The sequence below is a fragment of the Neolamprologus multifasciatus genome, chromosome 8, assembly GCF_963576455.1.
Source record: "Neolamprologus multifasciatus chromosome 8, fNeoMul1.2, whole genome shotgun sequence".
Lineage (NCBI taxonomy): Eukaryota > Metazoa > Chordata > Actinopteri > Cichliformes > Cichlidae > Neolamprologus > Neolamprologus multifasciatus.
The window spans coordinates 19,714,512-19,737,258 of record NC_140446.1 but is presented as its reverse complement, the minus strand read 5'-3'; the positions used below and the strand labels follow the sequence as shown (position 1 = coordinate 19,737,258).

Below are 22,747 nucleotides of genomic sequence, written 5' to 3'. Positions count from 1 at the left end.
AGCAATTACAACAAATACATTCAGCAAAGTCCTTAATTTGGCAATAAAATGATTTTCAATCAATATACAACGGTTGTAGTTAATGAACTTAGCTGCTGAGATGAAGCTAAGTCTATCCAGTTAATATACTGTATATATTCAAGCACACACCTCTATGTCATCGAGCAGCTCTCTCTTCCTCCGCCTGATGTTCGACAGCTCATCCCTCTCCTCCACGGACAGATCCTCAGGGACTGAAAAGCACGATGGAGAAAACACAGAAGACATTACCTTAAGAGAAAACAAGTCAACTAAAAGGAGCAAAACAGGACTGCTAAATCAAATCTAGCAGTTCACTGCAAAGATTCCCCCTTAAAAGCAGTTTTAAGGCTTATTCTCCTAACACAGTAAAGTGGGACCTTGAACAGCTGGAACAGCAGATATCAAGAGCCTGCATGTTAATTTATAAAGACAAAAAGAGAAGGCAAAGGGTCTTAATTATTCCACATGAAAGTGTTTAGCCCCTTCCCTCCTTCCTTCTCCATTTGGCTCGGGGGGAAAATTCTATTAATAAAACCAATCCAGATTATGTTTCTTTCATGTGAATTTGGTAATTTAACACAGCCCATGACCCCAACCCCCTCCAGCTGTGTGTGTTTTACCACTCTGAGCAAGAAAAAAAACCCAAAACATGCAAGAGAAAAAGATGATTTGCTTTCTTTTCCAGTGTTTCACTCTTGTTATTCCCTCTAACTTCATCCCGCTTCCATCCAGCGCACGCTTTACTTCTCAATTTTCTACATCTTCCCGAGCACAGTGAGTCTGTGAAATCCTGCTTCATTAAGCCAACCAAAAAGCAGAAAGCGTAAATCTCTCAACAGGAAAGTGGCACATCTAAAAATCATGCGCAGCTTCACATGTTGCTAAAGGGAAAAAAAACAACCCACCCCCCAAAAACCAAGAAAAACCCACCACTTGTTATTTCCCCCTCACAGTCGGGATTCTGCGCCAATTAAAAATAAAACAGGGTCACTGGGCTCAAGAGGAAGTACTCAAGCCCCTTTTAATTTGACAGCGTGCAGAAGAATTGCATTCAGGGCGGCCAAGTATTGTTGTCGATGGTATTCGCAATTTAGCAGTGACACAAAAGGTACTTTCTAACCCGGTTATGTAATTCTGAAGCAGCGTGATGAGGGTCAGGTAAAGATGGGGTGGGGGATTTTCTCCACGGGGCCATGATTTTAATAGACAGCAGATGGGAACATGAAAGCACAACGAAAATAAAGATGTTAATTAATTAGTGTTGCTCACCTTCGGCTACCTCACATCACTTACGCTACTTGCAATTCTATTGTGACCATGAATGAATGTGGCTTTGAAGACAATTACTTGGGAAACTCCCAAGTTTCCCCGTTTCAAGGCTCTTTCACATGACTTTTTAATGTTTTATTTAAGTGTTTTTGAAAGATTTTGCCTGCATACATCAAAGTCTGTTTGTGAATTTTACTGGTTAAAAGTTCAAGAAGGGTTGGAGGCATCTAATTAGTTGGAAGGATGTGCTCCCTGTGTCCTCCGCTTTATGAAATCTCAATCTATGCCTATATCAGCACAGTCAAGTTGTTTCTAAGCGTTATCTTATGCTAAACTATAGCTTTGTATTTAATGGACAGATATGAATATGGTATAAAATTTTTCCACGTTTATTGGGGGTGATACCAGCACCAGAACCAGAAAAAAAATATCAGACATCAACAGAATACAACCTGGGTGGCCCTCCTGTTGCTAAAAATGGGGAAAATGACGCTTCAATTCACAAAATTGAACAACAGAAAACTGGAATCTGATCTGAAGAGTCTCCATTTCTGCTGATTCAAATGTAGGATGAAAGTTTGGCCTTAATGGAGCATGGCTCCATCCTTCCTCAGATCAACAGTTTAGGCTTGCTGGCGGTGGTGTGATGGTGAGGGGGGATCATTTACTGCCTCCTCGTACCAAAATGAGTATTGTTTAAATGCCACATCGTCAACGCTGTTGATGGTGTCCATTCCTTTATGGCCACAGTGGGCCACCGTGCGCCCTGTCACAAAGCTCAAATCATCTTAAACTGGTTTCTTGAACATGACGATGAGTTCACGGTACTCAAATGGCCTCCACAGTCACCAGATCTCAATCCAAAAGAGAACTGTGGGATGTGATGGAAACCTAAACACTTTCTATCATTAGGTTTTGTTAAAAATGAAGTATTATTAGTAAGTGACCATTGTAAGTGTTAATGCCAATATATATCAAATATGTTAAGACATAGGCTAAAGAATCAGTTGAATGTGTTTTTCTTAGAAAAACACATTCAACTGAATGTGTTGGTAATCATGGTGAATGTTAACAGCTAAACAGGCGGATAAAACATTTCCTGGCACCAGCTTTCTCAGGCTAAACAATCAAATCGTATTCCGGCATCTGACACAGTTTGTACCAGATGACTAATTATTAAAACAGGAAATAATCTATAAAGCAAAAGATTAAAAAGGTTTTCCCAATCATTGGGCTTCTTTTATGCCTTTTGAATAATTGTCCCAGAGGACTATTTTATGCAGGAGGCACACAGCTCCATGTTTTCCATTAGCCTATGGCTGTGCATTAGCTAATAGAGATATCACATGGCTGCAACAACAACGTGCATGATTACAATCTTGATTCGTTACAAATTGAATGAGAAGAGGAAGCTCCCTTTAATGAAAGCTAAGCACTATTAGTGGCATAGCGTTATCACGATTCTTCGATCGAGGCTAGTCTTGCTGGATCTACAAGCTTTTCAAACCACATGATAACAGAGAAAGCCATAAAGTCCCTGCTATTAGTGCTTCTGGTCTACTGGATGCTCTTGCTTAGCAGTGTATGACCTTTCTTCAGAGGTGGTCCACCAATTAGATTATTAACACACCCGCCCCGTGACCTTCTATGACTTACTCAGGAAATGACTTTAGTGTCTTTAGCAAACTGGTCGCTACCAAGCCAAACGCAGCCATGCTTGAATGATAATCTACTAAAATCAATTACGGTGTGAGTCACTGCCTCTAAGTAAACAGCAGATCTTGAGAGGGTCAAATCATACAAAAGTTAATGGCACGCTGGCTTCAATTTGTGTCTAAGAAAACAAAAAAAAGCTAGACACACTTTAACTTCGTGACCTCTAGAAGAAATCCCCAACAGGCGACATTAGAAATACACGGCATCGAGTGAGAGATTCCAAAGGTTAACACTCCAACATGTGTGCGGCAAAACAAAAGGGTTCCAGCAATTTCCTGCCCTAAAAAACAAAATCTCCCCAAAATCTACTTTTAAGCGTAAATCCCCTGCTGCTCTTCACACCCAAAAGCAACAACAGTCCCCCAAACACCCACTAAAACCATGCAGGAAATCGTCTGCAAACCATCGATGTGTGTGTATATATATATATTATATTCAAGTTATTTTTTTGGAGTCGACAGAAGAAAGGGGAAAAAAATTCCCAGGCTTTGAGAAATGAGTCTCTGAATCCTGTGTTCAGACCATTCGTGCAGGAAAAGCAGCGAAGTACTTGCAGCACATGGAGCTCACTTGAAACTGGCTGTGGTCCCAGTTGTCCCTGACTCGTGTGACTGAGAGGGGATTTGTCTAGATTCACTGCCTTTAAACTGACTTTAAACGCTATAATGTATTTTAAAGTGGATGAGCTTTGAGAAAAAAAGGCATCCTTTTTATCCCAGTTGGCTCTGAAGCTCTATGTGTCACATGAGAGGAAGGAGGAAAGACCAGGAAGGAAACTTCCTTTGGATCCAGACCCTAATCCGTGCTCTGCTGCCCTCAATCCCTCAAACGGTGGACAAAGGCATGCTTTATATTATATTATAGCCCAGATCATACATACCAGTGGACATGTAGATGAAAATACATATGATTACATGCACACCAAAGCCAGCTGGCACTAATCCTACACACACTCTTTACAAGCCCTGTACACTCATAAAGTGTGATATATGGCAGCATATACACAGATGTTCCCAGCTGCTAGCCGCTGCCTGGCTCAGTGATGCTGGATAAAGTAACGTGATAGTTTGCGCTGCAGCAGATCACCAGGTGTAGCTATCTGCAGAGCCACGTCGGGACAAGTGATGCTGTGAGGTGAACAAGGGTTTGATACAGAAGGTCAAAGGTCATGAACGTATGCCGTATGCCGAAGCAAGGTGGTACACAATGAAGGAAACAGCCAATGAAAACTGACTTCTGTAATAGCAGATTGTCGCTCCTCTAAGTGTTAAACTAAAGCAGTCAGTGTTAATTGCTTTTTTCTGGTGATGTGTTTGGGTTTTTAGGTATAACAATAAAAAAGAAAAGATGTGGAACATAACGGTCCTGGCCTATCGTGTCAGAAGAGACGTTCCTGGGTGGCTAACATGGCCTCTAGTTTTAACCACCTCTGGGGGTCACCATCAAAATCTGGGGCTCGAACGGCTGAAGAGCCTTTACACTGATTGCTCTGTTAATCTGCAGTTTGGGGGCTGGGGACCTCCTGCTGTGAGTGCATTTGTTTGAGTGTGTGGTTGCATAGGAGGTGGTCTGCACATGATGTCCTTGTTATATTGCACATCTGTTCGGCATCAGCACTATGTCAATATTTGATGTGATGCTTCCACAGCCTTATGCCGGTGGCTAAAGTAACTATGATCGGATGATTTGATTGGCCAGAGAAGGCATTTTTGTTGGAGCTGAGAGGATGAGTGCAGTTCAAACAGCATCAGTTTCACACACTGGAACTCTCCAGTCCTGGATGCTCCAGGTTATAGTCAGATTAATGTTTTTCCGAGCTCATAAAGTCAAGTTCTCACTGAGAAGTATGGCTACACCCAGTACACTACAAGTACCCAGACACTTTACTCATGATAGTGACAAAGTTTGATGTGGAAAGTTGTACCCGTCTGACCCTGCACAGTCACTGTCTTTGCTGCATGATAAAAAGGATCTTAGCATATATGCTGTGCTCACAGCAAATGAAAAATAATATTTCTATTGATGCATTAAAAGCCCACATTATGGCTGCAGCGTGAAACAGTGACATCACTAAGTCCAATCATCATTTGCATCTACTTGCTGCAGTATTCTCTGAGCGACAGGCGTATCAGCGCTAGCCTTGGAGTAGAAGAAGTTGGTGTGCACCGATGACTGTAGAAATTGGTGTCGACACTTTGAGGATTATGTTTGATAAATGGCTGAACAGCCTGTAAATTCTTACAAAACTAAACAACCAGCACAACTGTTATCGAATGTTACACAAAACAGAATAAGCGCTACACAGAACAGTACCAACAAAATTCTTCGTCTCCACCAGCATCGTCGCTTTTATACGTGTAAAATTCGAGCCTCACACGGTCAAACCTCATTTGGATGCGGTTCCAGTTTCAGCAGGCAAAGATGGACAACACTGATATGACAACACATTTTGAAAAACGACATGCATGTGGCTGATCATTTCCTTTGCTTCCTGTGGGTGTCAGTTGACAGACAAGCAGCAGAATACAACGCTTTATCTGATATGTGCATGCTCGCCTCCAATATTGTGATAGATATCTAGCCAGGGAGCAATTTTAAAATCCGAATTTGGTGCCTGTTATTTTGCACGCATCACTGAACAAGAGCAAACTTCTGATATCTCGAGTGATGCAGACTACATGCAGGCAGCGGCAGAGAACCGGAGCTGGATGATGGGCACAGACTTCTGTTAAACAGGAGCTCTGCGCTGGCCTTCAGCCCGCTCTGAGATCTGGGATGTTCCTGTGATGGTTGTGTCGCTGCCTGCAAAAACACAGAGTCTGGTGGACCACCCTGATCATGTTCACAATGAGACCAGAACAACACTTTAGAAGCCACCCACAACGTCAAGGTAATTGCTCTCTCTTGGTATTGACTCCCAAGTTCACTATAGTTATTATACACGGATCACCTGAAAATATCCAAATATCCAGATGGCCACCTGGCAGATCAAATACTTTCCACTTAAAACAAAAACAAAATTTCAGTTCTTATCCAAGTCTAGTCTAGTCTAGAAAATATATACTTGATCGAGAAAACGGTGCAGGAAATGAAAGGAGAAAGTGCCCGGATATTTTATTAAACTTCAAATGTTTTCTCCAAAGAGGGAATGATTCATTTACATGGATTTAGGAGAGTCTCACTAATATAGGATTTTAAAAAAATTTAAAAAGTCGATACAGATATCATTGCCAATACTGACATTACGCAGGTTTGTTTTTTTTGAAAAATCTGATATTCCTACATATTGGCTGATTTTCAGACATACAAAACATTAACAGACACCCTTCCTCATTTATGCTCTCCACCGACTCTGATCGGATCAGCTGGTGGTTGTATTTGTCGACTTTGCAGAGCGCCCTCTTTTGGACAAGCTGTGCAACATCGAGCTCGACATGGTTGAAGGGTGTTTCTCCGGTCTCGTTTTTACTTTTTGAACTTTTCATCTGTTGGATGTCATAAATGCAGATACTGATATATCAGGAAATAGCTAATATCAGCCAATAATAGGTTCAATGGCAGAAGTGCAAATCATAGAGGTACACCTCTATGAACTACCCTGACAACCTAACCAGCAGTATGTATTTAAAGGAACATTTCACCCCAAGAAAAATGACATTTCTATATTTCCCACTGGCCTGTGCAGTCATTTATGCATCTTGATTGTAGAATAAATGAATAGAACTGTAGAAATGTTTGCCTTCTCTTAAACACACGCATAAAAAGCTCAGTAAACAAACCTTACAGTGGGTATTTTAATGCACAATGTTTTTCTTTGTATAAAAGTGCAACCACTTTTGTACAAAGCATCTTAAGGCAACTGCTGTTGCAATTTGGCAGCATATAAATAAAATTGAACTGAAGCAGCAGTGATATCGCTGTGCAGACGGACTCATGCAAAGGCTAGGGTTTGTATCAAGATGTTCAAAGATTAGGGGCGTAACAATTTTGTAACTGATACAAAACCGCGATATAAACCTCGGCGATATCATATCGCAATTGCATCTTCCCATTACGTGACAGCCATGCTGTTAATGGGTGATTAGAGAACACAGCTTTGGAGTCTGCAAGAAAACTAACACTCACAGATCATTCAGATAACGTACTAACTGCTAATGTATCATCATAATAAACAGTTTTTAATCCACTCACAATCGAGTGATCAGCCCTGTGGTAAAAAAGATTTTCTTCAGTTTTTTTTGTAATTCATCCCCTCTGAAAGAAAAACCAAGAATGGATTGTTTGCTGGTTTTAGAGAATTCGTATGCACAAAGCAAACATTTATGACCTTTCCCCTCAGCTGTGCTGTATTTTTAGTAAGCACTATAACAATACATGTCAGCCAAGTAGTTAATAATAAGCCTACTGTTCAGTTGTAGTACATAACAGAGGAAAAACACATGCAGTTCATTCTTGGGATGAAATGTTCCTTTAATATATGGCCTGACATAAGTGCCGACAGTGAGACTGACCTAAGATATGTAGTAGTGGTCGAAAAGTAACCCACGTATTTGTGCTGAGGTGAGAAAGGGTTTGGCGTCCTCCATTTCTATCCAACCAGAAGCCAAGAAAAACATGCAAGTCTCACAGCCACCCCCACTACTCCCTCCCTCCTTTCAGGCCTGTATGATCAGCTGGACCCAGTTTTCTTCATTCTCCTAAACTGGACGCAGCGTTCCCCTTCAGCTGAAATTACTCAGACACTGTAGGCCCAGATCTCTGCTGCTGTCTCTCTGTGTTGGTCCCCACAGTGAAACACGCTCATTTAATTTGCCGAGCCTTTTGTCTCCCATCTGCTATCCGTCTCGCGCTTAAAGAGATTCCTCCTTTCAAAGCTCGGAGCAATAATTCCAGGCAAAGCATCCCCCTATTTACAACAGCAGAAACATTGCCTCACTGACAAACAGTTGCAATGTCTTGTTTCTCTTTTTCTCTCTCTCTCTCTCTCACACACACACACACGAAAACACACACCTACTACCATGGAGATGGGAACATGTTGCAAAGCCTCCACAGTCTCTCTTCTAATCAGGTCCATATGTAGTCGTCTCTCCCGACACTTAAATAATGCAGTTTGTTACGAGCCCCGACTCAATCCTTGCGCATCACCCGCCAGCGCTGTCTTTGTGTGTTTGTCTACTTACATGTGGTGTAATGCAACTGTATGTTTAATCTTCTAATGTTGCACCACAAAACCCATAATCTTGGCAGTCAAAATGAATTTCTGTTCTTTCCAAATCTCCCCCTAAGCCTTTAAATAACACAGCCTGCCTACTGGGTCAACCAGCGAGATTTTAAGAGTTCATTTTAGCACTTTTTTTTGGCAATTGCTTGTGAAGACACAAAATAGACGCATTTGCCTAAACCACTGCAGACAGTCATTTCAGACTACTCGGGTGCTTAATGGCGTTTGGAAGGATGAATTATATGGAGCTCTATGCTCTATGGATTTTTCTTTATTTTTTAATTACATTTGGATAAATTTTTAGTGGTTATTTGGTTAAGCTAATTTAAACTCACCCTCTTCTGGCTTTTAGCTTTAAGCAGCATTAATATTAGTCTTCACACATAACACTTGGTAAGAAAGCGAATGAGTGCTTTTCAAAATCCCCATCTGTTCAGATGACTGGCATTTGTTTTTTTTTATGTAACACAATAATCTGCAGATTTTACACTTTTTATATAAAGTATTGCTCAACAACATGTTGGATACGGGAAATCTAATTATCACAAGTTATTTTGTTTTTTATCACAGAAAAATATGCAAAGCTGAAACAAATGGTTTCGGCTTAGTTGGACTATACTTAGCACGTGACAACACAACTGCAAGTCATCAACTTTGGGAACTTCTTGTTCTTGTTGTTTCTATTTTGTCCCGTTTGTTCTTTGTGGTCTTTCTGTGCTCCTCTTTTTTTTGTCTTCTCTTTCCCCTCAAGAGCCCATCTTTCCAGGAAGTCTCATCTTTTCAAGCAGTCGTGACATCTCCCTCTGAGCTTCTGCTCTGATGAAACCAACATGATCTGGCTGTATCGCCCATGTGATGTTACAAAAGACAGAAAGCCCCCCCCCAGAAAAAAACCCAAAACAACAGGCATATGACCAGCTGAAACAATCAAAGCGTGGCTTGCACCAGTGGATGTGACATCATGTTTGGTGTTTTCAACCACTGGTTAGGGCCACAATGGAAGCTACACTAAGGCTTTCACCGGGGTCGCCGAGGAGATTTCTTCATGTTAAAAAAAAACAAAAAACACTGTCTGCTCTTAAGTATGATTTATGTTTAACTGCAAGGACTCTGTAATCATAAACACTTGTCAAACCCTCTGCCTTAACTTATGGAAATGTACCTACACGCATGCTCAATCATCCAGGTAAGTAAATCCCCAAAAGTTGATTCTGTTCATCTGGACGTTGCGTTTTCAGTGGGAGAAACGTTCACTAATCCAAGTGACTTCTTCAGTCTCAGAAGACCCACCTCATCAGGCCAGGACTCCTATTCTATTTACACCTACAGGCCAGTGGACACTCTTTCAAGGATGAGGATGTACACATCCTGGATGGGGAGGAGAAGGATTTGAGCTGGGAGTCAAGGAGGCCATTTACATGGAAAGGGAAAGCATCTCTGAATCGAGGAGGGGGCCTATGGGTACATCTTTCACCATCTTACAATGCTGTGATTGCAGCTGTTCCCCAGTGAATGGTACTCATGGCTATTGATCAGTGGTCTTTGATCAATGAGCTCTGATCAGTGGTTGTTGATCAATGGTCATGAGAATTTGCATGTTAATGATCAAGGAACTGACCTCACAGCCCATTGTTTCTTCAGTGGTGCTAGTTTAAGTCATTATGCAAATGTACTGTTTATAAGATTGGGGAAACCTGCAGTGAGCTGAGACTGAAGTCACTTGGATGAGTGACGAAACGTTTCCCCCACTGAAAACGCTACGTCCAGATGAACAGAATCAACTTTTGGGGATTTATCTACACGTTGCATCGACTGCAATGACTGATTGCATTTTCAGCTACTTCAGCTTTTCCTCTTTTTTTGAGTCGACTGGAAGAGAACAGACCAACTTGAAGAGAGAAACTTCACCACCAATGAGTATTTTGGCAGCAAACATGCAAAGCAATGCAGGTACACCAGCACAAGTATTAAAGCTGCTAGCCCTGTTGGCCTATTCTGCATGCTGCTTTAGAGGCTCTACATAGATTGAGTGCAGTAGTATAAAATCATTCACTCTGTAATATTGTGCTTTTACAGCAGTTCAGACCACAGCTATCATCAGACAGCAATGTTATGTCTAATGTGACATGCTAAGTATTGACTGCATCTTGCAGAGCTTGTGGCAAAATCTTTGCACAGACCGACACATAAACCCAGGTTAAAGGACTCTAAACCATCTTTGGGGTAGGTCCGTCTAGAGTAGGTGTCTCCCAGACCACATTTTCAACCATAATGCCACAGAGAGAGAGACAGACAGACTCACAAAGCAAAAACAACACTATTCATGCTGTCGCCACTAGTAAACATGTATCCACCCATTCAGCACCAGCACCATTTACTTTCAGCCTCCCAGGGTGATGGATACCTACAGAGCAGCCACAGCTCGCCTCAAGTATCCGTTTGATGTCCTCCCACTCACTCGCCCTACAGCCACAACAAAGACCATACCCCAATCACACCAACTTCCCCTTCTTACCAACTAATCTCCCTCAGAGCTTAAGTTCTGCGTAGACTCAAAAGCCATCTTATCTTGAGTTTCACGCCTGCCGGGATGAATATGATATGAAATAATTGCATCCAGTCTGATGTCCATTGAGAGTTGATTGCACAGAAACGCAAAGAAGAAAGGCTTTTTTTTTTATTTTTTTACTGAAGCTCTTTCACTGCAAGAGAAGACTGATCAGAAAGCCTGGATGTGCTTTTAGGAGACACAGTAACTGCCATTGTGGTGTGTACCATTAACAGGTCTTTACATTCAGATATGAGATGTTATTTCAGAACACGCTCACAGTCCAAAGACAGCAGGAGAATGGAAGGAAAGGCCTTTCCCATTTAACTTTTCCCACGGTCAGATAGAGAGAAGAGTGCTGATTGACTCACTCGGGTTATCGTGACAGTTAAACAGGAAACATGGACAGAAAAGCCTGACGGGGCTCAAGAAAAACAAACAGTTTTGCACATTTTGGGCGTCTGCACTGACTTTGCCACAAAGAGCTTCATTCAGGCTTTAAAGGTGTTGGAAATTTCTATTCACTTCAGCATTTTAATACTCCCAAGTCTGCACAAAAAGCTCAGCTCGCAATAATCCTTAACTGAAGCATCACAGAGCTCCTACGAAGGAAAGGAAATACTAAAATTTTTATTATTTTTTTTAAATCCAAGAGTAAAAATCCATGGCCTCAATCCAGCCATTCAGCGAACTGCTTCCTAGCCAAGTCCTGCGTCTGTGTTCTTTCCACTTCTCCATTCAGCTATACAATGATTCTAAAAATAGACACATGAGTAATAAAAACATTTTGAAGCCTGTTGCTGATTTCATCCAATCTGAAGCCAGGCCCTGTCTGCTCTGTGGCATGCAAGCTGAGCAGAGAAGCGCCAACTCTGATTAGTGAGTGCAGTAAACATGCACTAATGAATCCCATGCTGCAGCTGAGTACCACAAACAATGCACAGTGGCACCGTTTATAGTTTCGTTCAGCGTGGGGATAACTGTAGTTAAGAAATATAAGTTCTACTTGCAGGATGGGACAACTCCACACACTGCACAGTAGTAGGTGCTCTACAAGTTCTTGATTCTGTCTGCGAATTTCAATAACCCCGCCCCCCCAGATCACACACTTTGAGGTAGAGCAACAAGTTGCAAACACAAGCATGACTTTTCCCCTTGCAATGAGTTGCTTACTGCATGGTTGTTGACATGGATTGAAATCTAGCCACTGTAACATGCTTGACAGTGGAAAAAATGGAGGGTTGCAGGACTGGAGCTACGATCTAAGTCTCTTAACCATCCAACAGAAATGCGGCATGAAATGAGGAGCAGATCACACTGGCACCACTGTGAAGTAACACAAAACAAAACCCATTCACACCTGCCAAAGGAAATGTTTGGGATTCCATAAACGAATGTGCCTATTATGGACTCTTTTATGTACGATGTGTCCTCCAGCTGTTATAGTGATAGCACCACGGAGGCCGCAGCATGGAAGGAAAGCTTACCAATGTGAAATAACTGCGAGGTCATTGGACAGCCTACATCTGTTTGTTTTTATTTTTGTACTGAATGTATAAGATTCCTTAAATGTGACAATCGGCATGTGTTTAAGAGATGAATGGTAAATCCAAAGTTTGCTTTCCTTTTCCCTCTGTTTTGGTCTCCACCTGCTCCTGAAATAAATAACTAAATGCTCCACTGTGTTTAGTGGTTTAGTGTTTATGTGGTCGCTTACCGCAGGGACGCCAGCACGCAGTCGTTTTAGCGGCTTTTGTTTAGCTAGACGGCCGCAAGTCGCGACTAGAGAGTGAACAACACCAAGCATAGTGAAAACCTTTCAACGAGTCGTGGGCGGCAACTGGATTTAAACACAAAAAATTAAAGTCTTTTCACATCATACGCTGATTTTATTTGCAGACTGTCAACGCGATCAGTTAGTCACGCCCAAAGCATATTCTTAATGGGTCATTTAGCTAAAGAGAGCTGCAGAGGTGGGTGGTAATTTTTTCCCTGATTGGTTCATGATTACAAGCAAAGCCAGCTAACAGTATACATCATCGCCTGATCACCTGATAATCAGTGTCAGCATAAAGCATTGATTATACCGATTTTGGTGCACACCTGTAATCTACCAAAAAAAAGGCCTCTCATATCAGAAACGTTAGTATCGCCTTGTCATTTTGGGCCCAGCTGCATGTTAACATACACTGTTTAGAGTTACAGAGGAGGAGGGTTGAGGGAGCATTAGCTCTTTGTGTACTGTTGCTTAATCCTATAAAATATGATGTCATCTGTTGGGCCTCTGTTGTTCTCAGATTGGCTCAACGGTGCAGAACAAATGATGCCCTTAACTTTGAACATATGTTGTGCAGTTTGCATGCAGGCTGGACGCGCAGGCGTGGGAACACGGTCCCATAATGTGCACATATGTTAGAATGCAAGATAAGAGAGCTACAAAGCACAGTTTGCAACAAGGCAGATCATCATGCATTGAGCTAAAGGTCTACAAAATCACCACGGCACTGACATCACAAAGTTTTTTCAGTGATCTGACATAAAAATGTAGCAGAACACAACTCTGAGTCTTTGACATTACTGACTTTGTGCAGCTGCCCGATAAGTGACTGGCAGACAGATTCAGGCACCAAATGCCTTTCGCTTAGCATCAGCGTATCAAGGTGCGCATGTGAACAATTTTAAGTGATGGGAGGCAGCGAGAGTGTGAGTAAGTGCTCCAGAGCTCTCAATTAGTTTAACATGTATGGAAAGTTATTTGAAAAATCCGCTACGCACTCTGCTGCATGTAATCTCAACAAGCTCGTGTCCTATATTTCAGATTTAATCACACACGGCGTGCCTCTGTGCTCTTGAGCTCTTTCTTCTTGTCACATGATTTTTTTTCGGGGGGTGGGGGGGTGGGAATCGGTATCGCTATGATTGACCTCATATGAGGAGCTGGCTTGTAGTGCGCATGATTTTAAGGGAAAATGGAACAACCACACTAACTCCTCATGGGTTAGAGTCCAAATAGGATGACTGTAAAATAATATTCATGTCTGCAAGCCTCTGAAATAACACATTTAAAACTCTTCTTCTAAAACACATGTGAAAAGAGAGATCTTTGTTCACAGCTGGCTGTTTTTCCCTCTGGTAAAGCTAAAATATGAATATTTCTTGCCCTTTGGATCATGAATCAGCACAGTTACCTTTGTGGCACATTAGATCTTCCTATTTCTTGTTGATAACTAGAAATCAATAGCAAGCAAATATACAAACATTAATATTCACACAAATCCTCCAAAATATAGTCCCTTATTTGTCTATTATATAAATATTCCTACACTGATGGATGCTCATATTAAACAGTTTCAAATAATGGAGTCAGAGTATGTATAAGTAGTCACATTTACAAGTAGTTCCATAAGTAGGAACATTTGAAAATATCTGTGTCATCTATATCACTTTCATTCAAATTCAGGGCAGAGCATGAAGCTTTCCTCATATTCAGGTAATTCAAGCATGACACCAATGAGGGTAAAAAAGAAAAAGTGGAAGTTCAGAGGAACGCCTCTCCTGCCTCTACTGATCTCACAGTTTAACCGCCAAACTGTTATCAGACTATATCCATTTGTTTACACTACATTGCGTTCAAGGACTTCAGGCCAGAAGACGGTTAGGATTATCTGCTTGGAAGCATCCCTTATGTGTGTCGCTCACCACCATCATTTAATAACCAACTCAGAGCTGCAGCCACCATGTGTGGTAATCTTCATTCAGCTTTAAAACCAAAACCCACCATCAGGACTGCATTATACTAGCTTTAATACCCAAGTCAGGACAGTCTCTGGACAGTCAGCACACACTGAACATCACTAGTGAGCTCCTCATGCTTAATTTCTACCTACATCAAGATCAAAAATGTAAATCTTGCATCTAATTCAATAAAGAGTATTACAGTATTTAATTTTACTACAAGATCTAGCAGTACAACTTCAGACAGACTTTAATCAAATGTGCAATGGATGTCACTATCCTAAAAAAAACCCTATTTTTTAAACACAGAACTGCTCATGAAAGAAGAACATTTAACAAGAAAATGCACTATCCTCCATATGGAAGGGTGCCTGTCAGATATCTTATCAATTTCCACCAGTTTACAGGCTTCATATGGCGCCAAGAGATAGTGAGAGATACTTCAAAGCAAAGCAGAGAGACATCAAACAGATGGAAAAGGAGCATGCAGGGAAAATTTTGCTTTGTGTAGCTTTTTTCCACCCTTCTTTCCTGATTTCTGCCAAGATCAGGATCTCACCTGCGATGAATGAGGGCATGCAAATTATTACAGGGCTGCCCTATATCTGAAAAACGCTCTTTTATCAGCGGGTATGTATTATGAGGGTACACGGCGGCCGACCGTGGAAGACTGGGAATGTCTAAACAAGACAACCTCATGTCTTCGCGCATCCTTGCGTCCTCGCACACATCCATCCATACCGTCCTCTCCGTGTCCCCCTCCCTTGCGCGCAGACTGAGAGGGAGAGAAAACCAGTGTGGGAGAAAGGAAAACAGCCTCACCGTGATTGTCTTCGTCCATACCAGCGACCTGGCACTTCCAGCAGAAGGTGTGAAACCTCGCGGGAAATTCTGTTTATCTGTCTTTACCGGGATTTTCTTTCCGTCCACTGACACATAGGCGACGCCGGCGGTGTGTTGACAGATGGAGGAGTGGACCGGTGAGCAGATGTCAGCGGCGAAATTAACAGAAAACAAAAAAGAAAAAAAGGGAGAAGAAGGGAGGGAGGTGAGGAAGAAGCCACGGTGTATATAAAAAGAAGCTCCTTAATTGCACGAGCGAGGTGAGACGATGAGATGTGAGGCAGCCGCTTTCTTGTCCCTCTGCTCCATCCTCAGCTGCTCCGTCTGCGTTCACACCAGCAACACCGCAAGAGCGACGTCATCAAGGCCCGCCCCCCAAAAATAACACCCCCCACACCAACGATACACTACACTACACACACAATGTAACCGGCGCTTACTGATTAACCAAACAAAGTAAAATTGAAATTACTCACTCTCTCACTCAAATAAGAAAGAAAAAACAAAATCCCTGCACATGTGATTTTATGTTATTTTATGTAGATTAGCCTACTATTATTCTTGCAATTTCTTTCAAGGTTTTTTCTAAAAAGAAAGAAAGAAAGAAAGAAAGAAAGAAAGAAAGAAAGAAAGAAAGAAAAGAAAGAAAATGGTAAGAAATTCCCACAAAAGTTAGATTAAATTGAATCCAGTTTTCTTTATTTAGCGCCAAATCACAACAACAGCTGCCTCAAGGTGCTTTACATTGTAAGGTAAAGATCCTACAATAATGCAAAGAAAACATCCATCCATCCATCCATTCGCTTCCGCTTATCCTTTTCAGGGTCGCTGGAGCCTATCCCAGCTGTCATAGGGCGAAAGGCGGGGTACACCCTGGACAGGTCGCCAGTCTGTCACAGGGCTAACACACAGGGACCATTCAACAACCATTCACACCTAGTGGCAATTTGGATTAGCCAATTAACCTATCCCCACAAGCTGCATGTCTTTGGACGGTGGGAGGAAGCCGGCGTACCCGGAGGGAACCCACACAAACACGGGGAGAACATGCAAACTCCACACAGAAAGACCCCGGCCTGATGTTGGAATTGAACTCAGGACCTTCTTGCTGTGCGGCAACAGTGCTAACCACCGTGCCACCGTGCAAAGAAAACAAAGAACCCATAATCATATGACCCCCTATGAACAAGCCCTTTGGCGACAGTGGGAAGGAAAAACTTCCTTTGCAGAAACCTGTTAAAGTAAAACCTTGACAAATTTACACTGCAAATCTCACACTCACTAAAGCAAATGAAAAAAAAATAAAAAATAAAAAAAAAAAAATAAAAAAAAAATATATATATATATATATATATATATATATATCGACATTGAACTGTTCGATACAGCGCTTTCGGTTCGGTACGCATATGTATGAACAATACAATTTTTTTTTTTTTTATTTTATCAACTTTTCTCCTGACGATGCTGTCTTTGTTGAGCGCTCAGTGGATCTGCGTTCGACTACTCCGCCTAGGCTGCATTGTCGAGTGCAGATCCACTGAGCGCAGCGCAAGCTAGCAAGACAGAAGCTAAGCTCGTTACAACATGGCAACATGGCAACTGCCTCAACGCTACCCGAAATTGAACCTCCCCCACCCTCATTCAGATCTGGCAACTATCTTGGTTTTTATGTGAAGCATGACCCTGATGGTAAGCTGTCATGGACAAAAGTAAAACAGTATGTCGGATGTGCCACGCAATGCTTATTTGGTGGAAACTAGTGGGTTAGCGCAGTTAGCTTGTTAACATGTTGACGCTGTCCAGCCCCGCACTGGGCGATCCACGGTAACTCGTTAATGGAGATTTGCCGCGTTATGGCGTTAATGTAATTTTAACGAGATTAACGCTGACAGCACTAGTGGGAACACAGCGAATATGACTGCACATTTACGCTGACATCATCCTAGTGCAAAGACAAGTGGAAGCAGACAAAAACAACAAGCAGGCATGCTACAAACTTTACCCGAGTCATTTAGACAGCTGTTAGCACATGATTCTCCTTATGGGCACCTGATATGTTTAATATGCTGCTGAGAATATAGCCCAGAAGAAGCGTATAGTATAGCTTTTGTTTTTGGAAAGAGCCATTTCCCTGTAATAAACTCTCTTTTCCAAAGATGAGTGATTTCTCGATCAGATAGATTTTTTTAAGTTATTTTGTTGTTTCAGCAACATAAAATTTAAAAACTGTACTTTTGAGCTAAAATATATATTTATAATTTTAATAAATGACAAATTAAAAAAGCATGAACTTTTTTTGTATCGAAAAAATATCGAACCGTGACATCAAAGTATCGAACCAAACCGTGAATTTTGTGTGTTGTTGCACCCCTAATATATATATCTATATATAGATATATATAGATATAGATATATATAGATATATCTATATCTAGATATAGATATATCTAGATATAGATATATAAATATCTATAGTGGATATTTGGATTTATTTAATCTTGTATTTTTTATTATGAGTTTCACTATGAGTTGCTTTACAAATAAAAAAAATAATGACTTACAGTTCATTTAATTCCGCATGGTTTTAACGCACATAACTGGCTGCTGATTATAAATAAGTCCCCCGTTTTACCATATCAGCTAAAGAACTTAATGGAAATACTAATTGTTGCCCTTCCTAATGTAAATGCCTGATTTTATTAAACATGTACATCTTTGTTATCAGTTTGATGTACAGTTAAATGTATCATTTATTAACAGTTTCTCTGAACAGTCATGTAACTCCAGTGTTGTTGATGCAGTGATGACTTGAGCAGTGTTAGATTCACATGACTACCCAGAAAAACTGTTTGTATCATTCAAAATGAAGACATTACCCAAGCGAGGATGCAGCATATGAATTATACAGTATGTGGAGACTATTGAGACTATTTATGACCACAAAAAAAAGCTCAGTTGGAGATTAACCTCCTTAATCAATGATGTGAAGATAAACCAATAAGAAACATGTCAGAGGTGTTGGATTATGGATCAGATTGTTGTTTTATCCCTTAAAAATAGTTAGTTCACATTATAGTTCATATTAAGGTGATTACATCATATCATATCATTTTATTTAACATTATTGATTTGGCCAGATGTTTTCCCGATGTATTTGTTTGCATCAATTACAAGATCAGTGGTTAACTTGTGAGCAAAGTCTAAATATCTGTTTTAAAGGTGCTTTTTGCACTCGACCTATATACCTGCCTCAATGTTGGTGATGCACGCATGACGACACCTTTGAGGGCTCATCGCCAAAGGAGTCTGACTCACTGAGGATTTTCCAGCAAAGCCACGCCAGCAGTCCAACTGCAAAGAACATGAAATGCATATGAAAGTGCACAACTCAGAGCTCAGGAAGGGAGTTGTTGCTGAGGACACATTGTGCAGAACTACAGGGGCACAATGGAAAAAAGCAACAGAGCAGGAAGTGATGTGATGGGCCTGTCCTCCTCCACCCTCGCAGCATTATGAAATCTGACCTCTTTCAAAGTGAAGGTTCAATCACAAACAGCAACCATATCCATGGTGGCTGAAATATTTGGGATAATAATCCATAAATGTGAGCACAAGCTTGCAGCATGCAAGATTTAAACTCTCATTAACTACAAAGCATGCAGAGTGGGAGAGTGAAGACACACGTGTTTAATTTGGAAATAAACATAGTGGTGGCACAATATATACAGTTTATGACTATAACATGGGAGCTTATGTGGAGGCAGTGGCTTTTTTACCACTAACGGTTTCTGCGTTAGTATGCAAGCACATGCACAAATACGCTTTTTTTTTTTCAATTGTATTCCCAAAGGCAACTTAAAGAAACTATAAGGCAATTGCCAAAGAGATTTCAGGCTATGCTTAAGAATAAAGGTGGCCACACCAAATATTGACTTTCAGGCTCATTGGGGCTGTTTTGCCTTGTATGCAGCATTTCCACTTATGTTTTGCACATTTTAATAAATCGCTGGACCTTTTCTCCACTTTCCTAGCAAAATATAATGAAATGAGGGGCAGCTCAAGACTTAGGCAAGTAATGAAAGTTAAATTATAGTAAACATTAAAACCTGATAAGCTACTTTCAGCTTATATTTTCAGTAGTTCTACTTTACTTCAGTAATTCCTGCTTGCTTTGTGGGTTTGTTTCATGAAGACGTGTGGAGGAAACATCCAGGCCTGAAGTAAAAGCACCATAATGCTACAAAGGTTTCATTCACTTGAAAAGTTTGCAGTTTGGAACATCACAAGAGCGATGTAAGGAACATGATTTATTTTCAGTCTTTTGTTCAGATGCTTTTTTGTACTGCAAGAAGAAAAATGAACTTGTAGAATGCCACACCTTTAGTATACCAGGAGTCTGATAAATGCAAGTCTTTTGTTCAGTCAAACCTTGAGCTATAATAGAACTGTTACTGGAGAGCCGAGTAAAAGCTTAGTTTCCCTTCTGTGGCATAATCACAGTAAACTTCTCCTGATTTGAAAATCCCTCTGCTGGCTAAACGGCTGACATAAATCATGCCTGCATTCATTGTTTCATGCCTCAGCAATGATGTCATTGTTACCAAGTAGAACAAACGTACACATACTTCCAATCACAGCAGATTTATTTATGATATAATGGACCTATGAATCTGACTGGGGTAACATTTCATTCTAATACAAACTTGAAGCTAAATCACTCTACATATTTGATATCTGACCTGAATAATATCAACACTCTTGACACAAAGTTTAATCTACTAGAAATACAAACATTTAACATATATGCACACATTCATTTATTCCCAGAGTTAAGTATCTTGAAATACTCATTATTTCAATTGAAGAATGGGTTTCCGTCTTATGATCTGATCGTATGTTACTAATCATGCTCTTTCCAGAAAATAAAAAATGAACAGTTACTTCATTTCCTCATTCCTCACTTCAAATTAAAGACAGACCCTATTTGTTGAGCAAACTACACTTATCTTCCTAAAAATAGTAATTTAATGGCCTTCCTTGTTTTCCCCCTGCAAAGCTCATGGAATAAACAGATACGGAGTCCACAGCGTGGGTAGCTGTAATTAATTTGTAGCATGTTTCCCATGAATTCCTCCTCACTCCCCCTCAGAGGCATGCTTGTAGTCAGATGTTAGAGTTTTCATACAAACCTTCTTAAAGAAACTTGAGGACTGAATAATTGGATACGTGACAGTTTCGTCATATTTCTCTTTAACTAGCATTCCTGGCTGTGACAATAAGCAGGAATGCAGGGAGGTGACAGCCATAGGTTTGGGAATCATCCTGTCTTGCATGCAGATGTCCGGACTGGAACAGGAAGAGGCTCCATTTCCAGTTTCATTGAAACCAAATGGGTGGACTCGAGCGAGAGCTTCCTTCAAATCACTGAAGCTAGACTTCATACATCTGCTGTTTATGGTGTACACTTTGTTTTGAATAATTTGGAATACTTGGAAATGGAACATTTGTCTTCCAGAGATGTGCCTAAAAATACTTTGTGAGTCATCTCAAATTTCTAGCAAATTTGAAATAGAAAGAGACGGAAAAAGTAAGAGTCAGTCTTTCCTTGGCCTAGCATTCTCATTTTTGTTGACTCATAAAGTTGGCCCCAGTCGGTCATCACACTTGACTTCATTAAAATGTAGTTATGCATTTTTTTTTATTTCTTTAGATGCCGGAAGAAAAAAAAAAGCTCATGGACGCACATCCTGTAAGGCAACTTGTGTCATCTGCATTAAAACATCATGTGCAGGGTCATCATTGGGTGCACGCATGCAAGAGTTGTCCTTTTTGTGATGTTTGTGGACACATCAATTTAAACTCTTCAAACATCAGTTTATTATAACTTTGTAAATGTGTTACTGTTTCACAAAAAAAGAAATATAGAGAAATCATTTGGGGATGTTCTTACTGTTGGTAATGTAGACATTGTCAGGGGTTTGTGGTTTGTTTGCTAATATTATAACTTTGTGTGATGGTCATGCACGCATGCTAGGAGATCAAGTCTAAGGTGGGTATGATGGCATTCTCAGATGTGCTCATTTAACCAGATCACCATGCTGAAGTATGCTACGTACCACTAAACCATAGACTGTATATGAATAATAGACAGCTACACGATCAACATTATACATAAAGGTTCACCTATATACATGTGTTACGGCCCTGGGCCTTGGAGGGAGTGAGACTGCCTTTTTGTGTTCATGCAAATCCATGTGTGCCATGACTTGTGGGTGATTGGTTACTGGGAGACCCGTGCCAACCCTCTCTTATGCAGAATGAAGTGTGCCAGACCACACGGACGATTGGCTGCCCGGGGATCCTGTGATGCTCCAAGAGGCAATCAGTGGCTGATCGTGCCCACCTGTGGCTACAAAAGGCTGGAGGTCCTTCACTCAGTGGCTGCTGCTTAGGACTGAACATGCAGTTTGCCCTTCGTGCCTCCCTCTTCGATCTTTGTTGAACTTGTTCATATTGCTGAACTTTGTCAAACCTTGGTGCATGCTTGAACTTAGCCTGATTAGAGTTTTGAGCTGCTAGCTGGCTGTGAGTAGAATTTTGTGATGCTGGCTTGCCTTAGTTAACCCTTAGCTTTTATTTTGTGTGTGGCCAGCTTGCCTTAGTTAACCTTTAGCTTTTACTCTTGACTGTTCTTTCTTTATGTAATAATTGTTTGCCCAGTGGTCTGTTGAACAGCCCTGTCGGTTTTCTGTTTAAAGTTTGTAATTAAAACCTTTTTCTTTACTCAGTTTTGTGTTGGGGGCTTGTGTATGTTACTCCTCCCCTGACGCCTAGCAGAGGGGGTCGTAACACATGCACCCCTACTAATATTTGGTCAAAAGTTTTGACAGTCATCAACAAGCTTCTGTCATAATTCTGACTGGATGTTTGATCACTCATCTTAGCAGAATTTGTAAAGTTCATTTAAACTGGCCGGTTTCCCGGCACAGACTCATCTTTTCAGTGTATTCCACAAATTCCCAGTGTATTCCACAAACCACCAGCCTTTGGGAAGGCCATTCCAGAATCTTAATGTTAGTCTGCTTAATCCGTTCCAAAACCATTTTAATATGTATTCGGGATCATTGTCCTGTTGGAACATCCAACTGTGTCCAACTTACAGTCGTCTAGTGTCATGATCCTAAGTCTGTGGCCTCACTCCTCTTAGAGTCCCTTGGATTTTCCCATTGTTCTGAGCATTCAACCCAATATCACGGCAAAAGGTGTAATAAACACGTCAGTCCACAGTGTCCATTTCACACTTTATTAACATTACTACCACATTTACATGTGTAAATGTACACATTAGCCACCTAGCTTGATCGTTTCTGATGATTAAGGACCCTGGA

General features: G+C 41.0%; 1 protein-coding gene across 3 annotated transcripts in view; it reads right to left on the bottom strand.

Moving 5' to 3' along the window:
* Nucleotides 1-15,706, bottom strand: part of LOC146512990 (cytohesin-3-like) — a 32,301-nt gene extending 16,595 nt beyond the window's left edge. The window contains exons 1-2 of one of the 3 annotated variants that reach the window (XM_085169962.1): nt 4,363-15,706; nt 151-4,264 (exon numbers count right to left, since the gene is read on the bottom strand). In XM_085169962.1, coding sequence (XP_085026088.1) covers nt 151-267 — 117 coding nt within the window. In that variant the 5' untranslated portion in view covers nt 268-4,264; nt 4,363-15,706. Of the gene's footprint in view, nt 1-150 lie in introns of all 3 variants that reach the window. The other 2 variants (XM_085169963.1, XM_085169961.1) reach the window with 2 other exon arrangements.
* Between the last annotated feature and the right edge of the window lie 7,041 nt (nt 15,707-22,747).